This window comes from Chrysemys picta, chromosome 12, assembly GCF_011386835.1.
Source record: "Chrysemys picta bellii isolate R12L10 chromosome 12, ASM1138683v2, whole genome shotgun sequence".
Lineage (NCBI taxonomy): Eukaryota > Metazoa > Chordata > Testudines > Emydidae > Chrysemys > Chrysemys picta.
The window spans coordinates 24,519,353-24,533,500 of record NC_088802.1 but is presented as its reverse complement, the minus strand read 5'-3'; the positions used below and the strand labels follow the sequence as shown (position 1 = coordinate 24,533,500).

Genomic DNA, 14,148 nt, shown 5'->3' with positions numbered 1-14,148 from the left:
CACAGACACACGAAACCCACCCATCTGAACGGGACTCATCCATGCAATCAGGAATTTCCACCCAAAGGAACTGAAGACAGGTGTGTCGTGTATCTGCTCCTCTATCCCTCACCCCTGTCCCTGGAGCGCCCCAGGATGCGACTGACGGGGTGGCTGGCTATTATGGAGGCACAAAGGGGTTGGGAGAAAATAATCAACAAGAACTTTTGCTGAAAATGCAAACCTAAGCTGGAAATCTGTGCAGGGCTGGGCTCAGCGAAAATGATCTTTTGAGCTGCTCTTATTAACCGTGGTCCTGTATTTCCTAGTTTGTATCAGACCCAGAAGCAGCAGTAGCATGAGGCTTTCTCCCAGGATTTCCATTAAGCCCAAACCCCAGATACGTCCGTAATTGGTGAGAAGGGCTGATTTTACAAGGGGAGAGGGATAGCTCAGTGGTTTGAACATTGGCCTGCTAAACCCAGGGTTGTGAGTTGAATCCTTGAGGGAGCCATTTAGGGATCTGGGGCAAAAATCTGTCTGGGGATTGGCCCTGCTTTGAGCAGGGGGTGGGACTAGATGACCTCCTGAGGTCCCTTCCAATCCTGATATTCTATGATAAGATTTCCAGACCACCCACATCCTACTTATCTTGAGACAAGTACCAACAGTTTGGACGCCTGTCCCAGCTGAACCTCTGCACTACGGAAATTCAGCACCGGTAGGGCTCCCAGCTTCCCTCCCGCTGAAAAAATCCCTCTTTCCAAACCTGCCCCCCAAACTCCCCCCTACGCACGCTCTCCATGCAGGCTCTGTCAGGAAGGCCAATTGGACAGGGCCTTGTGTCCTGGGGATGCACTGAAGGGCCATGGTCAGGAGGGGAATGGAAAGATGCAGTTTTGGGGGGGGGGGCAACGCCCCTTCACATTCCCCCGCATCTTCACCCCTGCCAGTGGACCAGCCAGGACTACATCTTGGGAGGAGCATAGAGAGCTTTTGGGCCAGGTGCTGGCTAAAGAGGCTTGGAGCTGAGAGCAGGGAGGCTAATCCCTGCTGTTGGTTCCTGTTGTGTTTGGAGAAGCAGGACTATATATGTTCCTTGTAAATAAACAAGACATCAAAAAATTACCAGACTCCATTGCCAATTTCTGCTCCCCACTGGAACATCCCCAGGGCCCCAAACTTTGACTAGCCCCTTGGGTTGAAGAGGGACACCAATATCTTTATTGTGTGGTTTCGTTGCACGTCTATCTAATCTCAGTGGTTTATCAGCAATTAATTACTGTTGCAATGTTTTCTCATGTAATAACCATATTTATTAAAAACACAGAGGCCAGGTTTTTGAACCCAAACTCACCACTGCTAATACATGCAGGATTCAGATGTAAAGTCCTGGCTTTGAGTCATCCCCCATTTAAATGCTCAATTACAGTTGCTAGAAATCCAGTGTCATGATTCATTGATCACGAATGCCAAGGGGCAGTGGCAGGGCTGGGAGAAGCAGAGGTAAATGTGGGTCTAAAGTTATTGTGAGTGACATGGCTTCCAGCGAGGCAGAGTGGAAGCAGGGCTCCAGTTATACACACCAATCACACTCTTTGTGTCATTCGAACGCATCGGCGGTGTCGGCTCTCAGCATTTATTCCAGGGGACTTACCATGTAGAAGCCAACAGGAAGGGAGTGAGCAGAGTGGAGGCATTGCAGGGACTGCACTGATTAGGTGGGGGATGGCGCTCCGTGTCTGATCTAATATTGTCTCCCCTTCTCAGCGGCGCGGGCTCCCAAGGAGGATGGGCTCCTCCTTCCGGACCCAGCACACGTCTGTTGGCTTAACCAGGATGAGGGAAGACTTGCAATCCCCACTCTTACAGAACCCTGCCCAGTAGATGTAGCCTTTCCCATTGAGCAGGACGTTCTGACACTTGTCGTACCACTAGCCTCCATAGCTACTTGCGCAATTCCCACTGGTCTGGTCCTGATCCTTGTCAGTCGTGCTGAACTTCATGTTGTCGTGTATGCCCCCCAGGCCGGAGTGGTAGGTGGTGAGATAGTCCTCGCCGTCCCCAGAGTACCTGCCCAGCCTCAGCGGGTACCCGCTCGGCTCATCCTCGACACTGAAGATGTCGTACTCTGTGTAGCGGGTGTTGTTGGATTTGTCCTCCACCACAAAGCGGACCTTGTAGGTGTTCTGCCGCGTGAGCAGGGACAGGTACTCGTTGCCCGGCCAGTAATCCTGCTGCACGTTCCCAAAGCCATACTTGTAGGTGCTCCAGGACTCCTTCCAGGTGATCTCTGTGTTGTAAGAATTTCTTTGGACAATGGTCCAGCCTTTGCCTTCGGTGTCCATGTCACACCACACCACTCGAGGGGGAGAGCCTGCCGGCTGGATGACATGGACCCCACTGGGGCTGTCCCTGGGAATGTTGCTGCAGTCTTTGGGGAACCCTGAAATGCCACGAACATCAGGTTAAGGGGGCAGGTGGGGGGGGGAGTGAGCGCTAGCTAGTTCGATCAAATCAGCCTGGGGTAACTGGAGGCTGGGTTTTAGAGGCAGGTCCTGTGTATTTCACAATACTACAGCCACAGAATCCGCCCCGGCCATTCCTGGCCACAGAATCCCGCTCCAGATCTTACACTTTCATTTTACCAATAAAATAAAATAAGAATAGTTTCTTGCTCTGCTGGTTTTGAAGAAACCTTGAGGAGATGAATCAAGTGTAAACCAAGGCTCTGTATCCTTCCCGAGTCCGTACAGCTGAAGAAATCATTTGGGGAGGGTGGGGGAGACGCTGCCAGATCCATCTCAGCGAATGTTAATTATGAAACCCATCGGTGACAATTTAAATGAGAGTTTTCAAAGAGCCCTAAGGGAGTTTGACACCCGACTGTGATTGGAATTCAGTGGGATTTAGGCACCCAACTCCCTGTGGCGCCTTTGAAAATTCCAGACATCCTATTGAGGGGCTTGTCTTTGGGGCGGAAATTGTCCCGAACTATCCTGGTAGAATGAGAGCACTGTGGTTATACTGCCCCTCCCTTCCCCAGGGTCCTCCCTCGAGCCTGAGCCCCCCCAGCTCCCCTACCCCCCAGACAATCCCCCTGTGTGCCCCTCCCCCATAGCTGAGCCGAGGGGGAGGAGCTGCTGAGCACTGCGGGGGCAGGGGCTCAGGGCCACCTCTGGAGCTGGTTCGGCCCCTAACCTGCCTGGGCAAGCCCCTGAGCAGCTCCCAGAGCCGCTGGAGGTGTGGGGAGAAGGGAATGAAAACCCCTGACAAGGAGGAACTGGCTCTCCCTGCTACCTGGATTCTGGGCGCAAGGCTTCTAGGCATGAGCGAGAGATCCCCAGCTGTTAGCCGGGGCTAGCCCTAGTATAGGAGTTGGTGAGATTGAAGGGTAGAACTCCCAGCCAATTTGGGGGGGGGTGCCTGGTTCCCACACGCTGCCCTGCGGTTGGCACCAGCGCTCTTCAGTCACTGCCGGGGGCTTGGCAGCCGTTACCGGAGAAAGGGATAACGAAGCTGTGTAAAGCAAACAGCCAGTCGAGCAGCACCTCCCCCACCCCGGCTGGCCCATTCCCAGGCGCTGGAGGCCTGCGAATGGGAGTAGTGGGCTCACTAGCGCAGGCCGGCCTTGCGATCCCTTTGGAGAACTCAGCGTTTCTTTGGGCCCAGCGCTGGCGGGAGGGCTGGAAGGTGCATTCAGTGGATAAGTGGATCTAGGGGTGACCCCGGCATGGGGGAGAGGAGCAGAATCAGGCCCACGATGCCCTGATCTCAGATATGGCAGATGATAGAAGCTCTCCGACGGGTTCTCTACTCACCCCTCTCGACCTTCTTGTGGGCCAGGGCCCCGTTGCCCTGCACGGGGGCTACGCAAAGGAGCGCCATCATGGACAGCACAGACAGAAACACGAGAGAGCTGGACTGGAACCCTGCAGGGGACAGAAACCGCTGGACATGAGACCAGGAGAGAGTTTCACAAGTGCCTAAATCCCACTAGAAGTCACTGGGATTTAGGCACTTAAGTGACTTAGCCACTCTTGAAAATGTTACCCTTAGACACTAAGGCCAGAGTTTTCAGAGGGCTCAACTACTGGGCCAGATTTTCAGAAGAGCTCAACTCCCAGGTAGGCACCGCAGGACATGGCTGGATATTCAAAGGGGGTCAGCATGGGGGGGGTGGGCCCAAGTCTCTGGAGACGGGGTGAAGCCCACCATTCACCTCTCCCCCGGCCCGGCCACGTTCTCCGTCTCTGCAGCCGGCCTGATTAGCACACAGCAGGGACCCAGCTGCATGGTAAAAACCATTCAAAGATTGCGGGTCCGATTGCCTGGCTCCCGGGTCCCGGGCGGGTCAGGGCCGGCTGAAGCGCTCCCTGTGGTGGGGAAGGAGCTGCCTCCTCTCTCCCCGCGCTGCACCGCTGCAAGGGGAGTGCTGCTCGGAGCAACCCCCTCTGTCCCAGCTCCCCCCGTCCACAGTCACTACCACCAGCCAGAGGGCAGTGCCCGCTCACCCACACAGAGACAGCAGCTGGGCAGCCTCCGGCAGGGCTCTGCCCCCCTCAGATGAGCGCCAGGTAAGAGGGGCCCAGGGCACAGAGCTGCTGTGTGCCCCACGCCAGGCATGCTGCCCCCTGCACTGCAGCCCAGCAGCCCAGAGGGGGACACGCTGCTGACACTGCAGCTGTTCTGTGGGCCCAGCTCAGGCCAGGCTTAAAGTGGGCAGAGTCGCCAGGGGCCACAGTCCTGGCCAAAAAGAGTTCAAAATGGAGCCGGGTCGCTGAGGGGTGCACTGTAAGCGCTGCCCTAGCAAGGGCATGGCCATTTATTTCAGCCGGGATTAACATAGACACCCCTCCCCGTCCCCACACATGCTTTTCCCAGGCCACCTTCAGCACTCAGCACAGGAATTCACAATGACCTTGCCGGGATCAGCAGCCCAGAGCAATCCAGACTCTTGGACAGAAACTGGCTCATTCACCCCCTCCCTCCGCCCCCAGGTATATCTATCACGGCCCTGGTATTACATCTTGTGTAGCTACAGCCCACATAACGCAGAGCACGGCATATGCAGCCCCCAGTGGTAAATAGGTTGAGTAGGGTTACCATATTTCAGCAAGCAAAAAAGAGGACGGGAGGAGCCCCACCCCTGTTCTGCCCTAGCCCCGCCCCTGCCCCACCCACTTCCCGCCCCCCTCAGAACCCCCAACCCTCCCCCCTCGCTCTTTGTCCCCTGACTGCCCCCTCCTGGGACCCCTGCCCCTAACTGCCCCCCCAAGACTTCACCCCCTACCTAAGCCTCCCTGCTCCTTGTCCCCTGACTGCCCCCTCCTGAGACCCTCTCCCCAATCCTAACTGGCCACCTAGGACCCTACCCCCTACCTGTGCCCTGATTGCCCCAACCCTTATCCACACCCCCAGACAGAGCCCTGGGACTCCCACACCCCATCCAACCACTCCCCACCCCCTGACAGCCCCCCCCAGAACTCCCGACCTATCTAAACCCCTCTGCTCCCTGTCCCCTGACTGCTCCGATCCCTCTCCCCACCCCTGCCCCCTGACAGCCCCCCCAAAACTCCCAAACACCCACCCCCCACTCCTTGTCCCCTGACTGCCCCCTCCTGGGACCCCTGCTCCTAACTGCCCTCCAGAACCCCACCCCCTACCTAAGACTCCCTGTTCCTTGTCCCCTAACTGCCCCCTCCTAAGACCCCCCCCCAAATTCCCCCCCAGGACCCTACCCCCTACCTGTACCCTGACTGCCCAAAACCTTATCCACACTCCCCCCCAGAAAACTCCCCCCTGAACTCCTGAACCCCCCCCATCTCTTGACTGCCCCATCCAAAACCTCCCTGCCCCTTCTCCTGCCCCCTGGCTCCCTTGTCGTTGCCCTTTGGTTCACCTAAGGGCTCTCTGGGAGCTTGCTGAGTCTGAGCCGTTCTCCCGGCACGCTGGCCAGCAGCGGGGGAGGAGCTCCAGCCTGCCGGAGGCGAATGCAGGGAGGGAGTGAGCTATGCTGCAGGGGGGGGAGGGGGAAGTGGAGGAGGGGTCTCTCTCGCTGTCGGAGCCCCATGTAAGTAGCACCATCCGGCTGCCCTGTTAGCCGCGAGTGCTCTGCATGGGGGGGGAGGGGAGAGAGGGAAGTCCGGACATTAACAAATTCCCCCCGGACGCTATTTTTAGTTAAAAAATCCGGACATGTCCGGGGGAATCCGGACGAATGGCAACCCTAAGGTTGAGAACCCTACAGCAGAGGCTCACGTGTGAAGCTCCAGAGGTCCCAAGTTTGATTATAGCTGCTGCCGGCCCATGACAGTTGCAAAATGGCAGCTTTTTGTGGGGTGGGGTGGGGTGGGGTGGGGTGGGCCGGGCAGGGTGTGTGTGTGTGTGTCAAAGTGCATTCTGTCAGCCATCATTGTATTCATGTGGTGTTGCAAAGTTAGAAAGTCCACAACTAACCCCACAAGTGACTTATACTGTTAGTCTTAAAGGTGCACAGGACCCTCTGTTACTTTTTACAGATTCAAACTAACACGGCTACCCCTCTGATACTTCCCACAAGTGACCGTGATACAAACGTGCAAATGAATTAGAGAGAGAGAGAGAGAACACCGTGTAAACGACACACCGAAACACACTGCTGCAATGGAAACACTTTGCCCAGACATGCAGGGCTGGCTTTAGCAAGAGCGGGGCCCGATTCCTGGGGGCGGGGCTTGCTGCAAGCCCCGCCCCCAGGAATCGAGCCGCGCCGCGGGGAGGGGGGGACGGGGGGAGACCCAAGCCGCGCCGCGCCGCGAGGGGGGGATGGGGGGAGACCCGAGCCGCGCCACGCCGCGCCGCGAGGGGGCGACGGGGGGAGACCTGAGCCGCGCCGCGGGGGGGGATGGGGGGAGACCCAAGCCGCGCCGCGGGGGGGGACGGGGAGAGACCCGAGCCGCGCCGCGGGGGGGGACGGGGGGAAACCCTAGCCACGCCGCGCCGTGGGGGGGGGACTGGGGGAGACCTGAGCCGCACCGCGCCACAGGGGGGGGGACGGGGGGAGACCCGAGCCGCGCCACGCCGCGGGGGAGACGGGGAGACCCGAGCCGCGCCGTGGGAGCCGCGCCGCCAGGACTGGGCCGGGCCGGAGCCGACCCGAGCTGCGGGGGCCGGGCTGGAGCCAAGCCGGGCCAGAGCCGCTGGGGCCTGCGGGAACGGGCCACGCCTCCCCGGAGCCCTTCTCACGCCCCCACCACCCCAGCTTATCTTGTGCTGCCGGCCCGCCCCTGCTTCTTTTCAGACTTCCCGCGAATAAGCAAGGAAGGGGGCGGAGCGTTCAGGGGAGGGGAGGAGGGGGAAGTGAGCGGACAGCTGCAGCGTGGGGCCCTCTTGGCGCTAAAGCCGGCCCTGCAGACATGATCCACAGACAGATTGCATTGGAAACACCTTCTTTTTGGAGCTGCCTGGACCCCAAATTCTTCAGACAATGTCACAGCCCAAGTAACTGTGACACGCTGCCAGCAATCTCAGGTATCCTTGTGAGAGGGAGGAGAGAGGTGTAACCCCATGGCAGGCAAAGGGTTAAAGCTTTAAAGGAGAAGGATTTCAGTGAGTCTGACAAGCCAGAACTACAATGTTTGGAACTGAAGTGAAATAACAATCTGGAGTCACTCATCCTTGAAAACACGCCTCCGCTTCTCCTGACGCCCCAGAGGAGTGGGGACACTGCCAGCTAGCAGCCGTTCACACACTCTAATAGTCTAAGACACAGAGGGCCTGAGTTCGACCTGTGACCTTGGAAAACTCATTACACTGCACCATACCTCAGTTTCCCCATTTTTAAAACATGGTTTATGCTAGTTCCTTTGTGTTCTAAAGTACTTTGGCCCCAATGCCCAAAGGTACCTGGGGCAGGGAGGGAGGATTCCTGCCTAGGGTCCAGCAGAGCGCTGGGCAGGGGATCCCCGCCAGGCTCCTGGTACCCCATGGCTCTGGGGGCACTCTTTACCCACCAGGAGGCACTGCCAGACTCCTAGCTAGCCAGGCTCATGCTGCAGCATGCACTAGCGGGGGGAAATGCTGCTCCGTTTCAAAGGAAAAGCAGCATGTACCTCACTGCGCCCCCATCCCTTGTGCCTCGGCCAGGCAGGGTCGGGAAAGCAGAGGATGCACCAGGGCTCCCCTCCCCATTGTGCACCTGCCCGGGCTGAGGGACGACACTGGGAGGAGTGCAGGCTGCCCCTCTCTATGCGGTAGTTACTGCGTCTGTCTGGGCACGTTCCTTCCTGTGCCCGGGCACTCAGGGCACATGGTGTCCCACAGGGGCCACATAGCATACCCTGCCACTGCACCTCCCCCACGTGCCCACACCGCCTGGGGCTCTGGTGCCCACCACCAGGCTCTGGCCCTACATCTCCAGGCTGTGTGAAATACTGGGCATTTCAATAAAACTCACCCATCCCGAGGCTGCAGGTGAGCGGACGAGTTAGCACCCTGAAGCGTCCCACTTCCACATCAGAAACCAGAGCCGGGTCTCCATGCCTTTATGGGGAAAACGCCACTCCACACCCAGCTTATCTTGCTTTCTCAACTGCTGGCCTCAAGCCTGGCCTGTGGGCAGGGAGGGAGCCCCCTCCGGAACGTCTGCCCATCCTTTATTTACCGCAGATACCAGATTTCTTGGGCTCCCTCCCTCCTCCCCGAGAATGCCAACGTTTCTGAAGCCGGGCAGGTGTGAGCCAGGGATTTAATTTCTCAGTGGGACTCTGCGGCATTACCGTATCATCGGCCTTCCAGACGAAGGACGCACTAAATGGAGAGGATCAAGCCAGAGGAGATGGCAGGAACGGGAGTTGTGCAGAACGCCATGGGTGTGTAACGCTTGTGCCAGGTGATATTGGCAGTGACAAGGACGAGAATCAGGATCTCGGGGTTCCTCTTAGCATTGCAAAGCAGAACCAGCTGGAGCGTCCCTCCCAGAAATCTGGGAAACTGACCAGCACGCCCCTAACAGGCAGCTTTTCCCCCGTCGCGAGCACTGAGTCTGAGTCTAACACACGAGAACTTTTATTTAGAGGAGAAAGAAACGCAGCATGAACTGGGGAAACCACCACAAGAGTGACTCAGCAGTATGTGAACTGTGAGTGAAACGCCCGCTCTACAATCCTTTGGGTAGCAGCCCCTTGCCTCATCCAGCTTGGGATGAGAGAGTCCAATGGACGAATGTCCCTTTGGCACACCCCTGCCATTTTCCCTCTGCTGTCCTCTTACCCGGTTTACGGGCCTAGCTCAGCAGAGTTTGAGAGTTCAGGGGGCGTTCGGGGGGGGGGGGGGGGTTCGCCTCCTGCCCCAGGGAGAGAAGGGGTGGGCCAGGGATGCCTCTGCCTCTGCTCTGCACCGCTGCTGCTCCATGCTGCCGTCTCTGCCTGGAGCTGCGATGCCATGCTCTGAGGGGCCTCCAGCTAGGGTGACCAGATGTCCCGATTTTATAGGGACAGTCCCGATTTTTGGGTCTTTTTCTTATATAGGCTTCTATTACCCCCCACCCCCGTCCCGATTTTTCACATTTGATGTCTGGTCATCCTACCTCCAGCCCGGAGTGAGTCCAGCTCTTAGTGACTTCCCTGGCTAGGGGGAACCTCGCTGCTGCTCCCCCCTGTACTGTCTTTCACCACAGCACCAGCTCTATGGTGCCCACGCAAACCGGCTTCACAGTGTTTTCAGCTCGAGGGATCACTGAGAAGAAACCAGGACTTCCAGCTGAGTCCAGTCAGCTCTGTCTTTAAGCACTGGGCAGACCCAATGTTTTGTAGGCGCCTTTCACCAAACCCACACACCCGGTGGGAACCCCTCTCCCCATCCCCCTCGGACTTTCAGTTCCATTTGGTATCACTAATCCCTGCTTAGCACGTGAGGTTACAGAGACTGAACCCCAGCTCCTGCCATTGTCCCGACAGGTCATGGCCGGGTGAGGAGATACCTGAGTGGGATGGGCTGGAGCGAGACTGCGCTGCTGCTGCATCTGTCCCACAGGGAAGAGGATCAAACTGGATTCATTCAGCGACTGTCAAGGCAGCTGCTCTCTGTGTCCCAGCTCTCTGGCTGGGATACAGGGGGCAGGAACTGGTGCATTAGAGGGAACAGCTCCACGTCCGTATAGTTCTGGAAAAGAGCACCCAGGCGGTTCACCCGCATGCACGCTTCTCGACCCTGCAACCTGCCAGCACCTGGCACACGCCATCGAAATGTGCAACAAAGGACACGAGATGGGACCTGTTTATTTTGTTGCACGTGGCACCAGTTTGCTTAGTGTGATGTGCTCCAGTCTGCTCATTTGGGGACCAGGTTTTTGGATGAGGGGGAGTTTGTGCTGTCACACAAACAACAAATGAATCTCCCACATGCAATTCATGCTACCTCCTCCCCCCCGCCTGCACACCCCGAATGCCAGCTGCAGCCGGCCCCATAAGTCTGGCTGCCCCAACAAACTGGTAAAGCAGCTTCCAGTGGATTCTGGCTGATTCATAGAATCATAGAATATCAGGGTTGGAAGGGACCTCAAGAGGTCATCTAGTCCAACCCCCTGCTCAAAGCAGGACCAATTCCCAACTAAATCATCCCAGCCAAGGCTTTGTCAAGCCGGGCCTTAAAAACCTCCAAGGAAGGAGACTCCACCACCTCCCTAGGTAACGCATTCAAGTATTTCACCACCCTCCTAGTGAAATTGTTTCTCCTAATATCCAACCTGGACCTCCCCCACTGCAACTTGAGACCATTGCTCCTTGTTCTGTCATCTGCCACCACTGAGAACAGCCGAGCTCCATCCTCTTTGAAACCCTCCTTCAGGTAGTTGAAGGCTGCTATCAAATCCCCCTCATTCTTCTCTTCTGGAGACTAAACAATCCCAGTTCCCTCAGCCTCTCCTCATAAGTCATGTGCTCCAGACCCCTAATCATTTTTGTTGCCCTCCATTGGACTCTTTCCAATTTTTCCACATCCTTCTTGTAGTGTGGGGCCCAAAACTGGACACAGTACTCCAGATGAGGCCTCACCAATGTCGAATAAAGGGGAACGATCACGTTCCTCGATCTGCTGGCAATGCCCCTACTTATACAGCCCAAAATGCCGTTAGCCTTCTTGGCAACAAGAGCACACTGTTGACTCATATCCAGCTTCTCGTCCACTGTGACCCCTAGGTCCTTTTCTGCAGAACTGCTACCTAGCCTTTCGGTCCCTAGTCTGTAGCAGTGCATGGGATTCTTCCGTGCTAAGTGCAGGACTCTGCACTTGTCCTTGTTGAACCTCATCAGGTTTTTTTTGGCCCAATCCTCTAATTTGTCTAGGTCCCTCTGTATCCTATCCCTACCCTCTAGTGTATTTACCACGCCTCCTAGTTTAGTGTTATCCGCAAACTTGCTGAGAGTGCAGTCCACACCATCCTCCAGATCATTAATAAAGATATTAAACAAAACCGGCCCCAGGACCGATCCTTGGGGCACTCCGCTTGAAACCGGCTGCCAACTAGACATGGAGCCATTGATCACTACCCGTTGAGCCCGACGATCTAGCCAGCTTTCTATCCACCTTACAGTCCATTCATCCAGCCCATACTTCTTTAACTTGGCGGCAAGAATACTGTGGGAGACCGTATCAAAAGCTTTGCTAAAGTCAAGGAATAACACATCCACTACTTTCCCCTCATCCACAGAGCCAGTTATCTCATCATAGAAGGCAATTAGGTTAGTCAGGCATGACTTCCCCTTCGTGAATCCATGCTGACCGTTCCTGATCATTTTCCTGGCTACGCATCTGTGACGAACTGGGACTGTTCTTACTGTGGTCTTTGAATGCTGACAGGGGAGTGTGGCTAGGATAGTCTGCATTGGGGGATGGGAGACTGACCGGAGAATACCTGAGCATGTAACATGAGAACCCAGGAAGGGGTTAGAGGCCAGGTGACACCTTTGCCCAGGAAACTGAACAAAGGCTGTGGGAGGGGTCGCTGAAGGGAGAGTTTCAGGAGCTGGCTGGTGGAATGGCTGGGAGGCAGACAGGGCTCTGACCTCCCAAGGGGGCTGGGGTGCCCGAGGACCCCAAGATGGACCTAACTGAGGGGGGTCCTGTTTTCTGTGCCTGCAGGACCTGTCTTGAACTCTGTTCCTGTCATCTAAATAAACCTTCTGCTTTACTCGCTGGCTGAGAGTAATGGTGAATCGCAGGAAGCCAGGGGTGCAGGACCCTGCATCCCCCCACACTCCGTGACAGGATCACCCCCATCAGCTGGGCGTGCTGGGCCGACCCCATGCACAACAGGGGCAGCAGCGCGGCCACCCTCGCGCTCTGATTGTGACTCGGGATTGTGGGGGCTTCTCACCTGTCCCATGGAAATGTGGCCAAAGGCGCCAATTGTCCCTTCATCAAAATGGCGCCATCTCCCACTGCTGCCAGTGGGGCTGAGGCCTGCACGAGGGCCGCCCCGTCCCCACGCTCTGTCTGCACGTGGCAGGCAGGCTGCCCTCCTGACGCTGGCGGCCACCTCCTGCTGGGCTCCAGGAGGCTGAAGCCGAGCCCACAGGCAGACTGGCTGAGGCCATGGTTCAGGGCCTGGACAGCGCATGGGGACTGTGAGGGGATGTGGGGGGAAGGCTGAGCGGGTTGCAGGGGGATGTGGGGGCAGGGATAGGGGGCAGGCTGAGGGGGACAGAGGGATATGGGCATGAGGGAGACAGAGTGTGCAGGGGGAACGCTGACAGGGGTAGTGGGTGTGGGGGGCAGGGAGAAGGCTGAGGGGGCCAGGGAGTGTGGGGGGCAGGGGGGAAGGCTGAGGGGGGCATGGGGATGGGGCAGAGGGAAGGCTGAGGGGGTTGGAGGTGATCATGTGGGATATAAGAGCGGCTGAGGGAGGTGCAGGGGCATGTGGGGGCAGGGGCAGAAGAATGTGGGGGAAGGTTAAGGGGGCCAGGGTGTGGGGAGCCGAGGGAGGCTGAGGGGGGTACAGGGGGATGGGGACAGGAAGGAGGCTAAGGGAGGCAGGAGGGAGGCTCAGGGAGAGGTGGGGGGCAGGGGAGAGGCTAGGGTTTGTGCACAGAGGACAGTGCTGGGGCTGGCAGATGGGGGGATCACGGCAACTCTCCCAGCCAGGGAGGTGGGGTGGCCTTCCTCTCCCAGCAGCCAGGGCTGGGCTGTCCTGCAACGTTCCCAACTCTCAGGCAGGGCTGGCTCTAACTTTTTTGCCGCCCCAAGCAAAAAAAAAGAGTGCCGCCCTCCATAGCGCCGCCATAACACACGCCCTCAGAACCACGACGCCACCCCACCCCACCTCCGCGGAGCGCTGCGTAGCCGAACACCCCGCCCCCTGCAAAGCGCCGCCGAACACCCCCCCACCGCAGAGCGCTGCTGAACACACCCCACCCCCGCGGAGCGCTACACCGCCGAACCCCCCAGCCCCCCGCGGAGCGCCGCGCATCCAAACACCCCCCCCCCGCAGAGCGCCGCCAAACACCGCCCCCCCCACGGAGCGCTGCCGAACACACCCCACCCCCACGGAGCGCCACACCGCCAAACCCCTCAGGCCCCCCGAGGAGCGCCACACATCCAAACACCCCCCTCCCGCAGAGCGCCGCCAAACACCCACCCCCCGCGGAGCGCCGCCGACCCCCCCAACCCCCCGCGGAGTGCCGCGTAGCTGAACACCCCCCCCCGCGGAGCGCCGCCAAATGCCGTGCCGTCGAACCCCCCGACCGAGCGCCACCGAACACCGCCCCCGCAGAGCGCCGCGCCGTGCTGCTGAACCCTCCCACCACCACACATATCTCCCGCCAAGCGCTGCGCCACCAAACACTCCACCACCGAGCCGCGCTGCCAAACAGCGCCCCCGCCCCCACGGAGCACCCCGCCGTGCCGCCACCCCCCCCCGCCCGGAGCACTGCTGCCGAATCCCACCCCCCCCAGTGCCCCCTACACGCCCAGCCGACAAAACAAAAACAACCCACCCCACCCCCAGCGACCAAACTCCCCCTCCCCCCAAAAAACCCCACCACCCCAAGATTGGCCGCCCCTTACCAGGTGCCGCCCCAAGCATGTGCTTGGTCGGCTGGTGCCTGGAGCCGGCCCTGCTTTCAGGGCCTGAGTGCGAGTCCCGGGCTTTGGGCACCAACAGGAGGAGCTGCTGTGATAGTGGGAGAAGTT

The 14,148-nt window shown here is 58.3% G+C and overlaps 2 protein-coding genes across 2 annotated transcripts in view; both read right to left on the bottom strand.

Moving 5' to 3' along the window:
• The window catches only part of LOC135974464 (maestro heat-like repeat-containing protein family member 1), a 936,803-nt gene that overhangs the window by 14,098 nt on the left and 908,557 nt on the right, over positions 1–14,148 (bottom strand). The gene's annotated exons all lie outside the window — the stretch shown is intronic.
• LOC135974462 (fibrinogen-like protein 1-like protein) lies at positions 48–8,524 on the bottom strand. Its single transcript, XM_065562654.1, has 3 exons — positions 8,417–8,524; positions 3,801–3,911; positions 48–2,425 (listed from the first exon to the last, which is right to left on the bottom strand). Exons 1-3 carry the CDS (start codon positions 8,418–8,420, stop codon positions 1,914–1,916), a joined length of 627 nt encoding a protein of 208 aa, XP_065418726.1. The 5' UTR covers positions 8,421–8,524; the 3' UTR covers positions 48–1,913.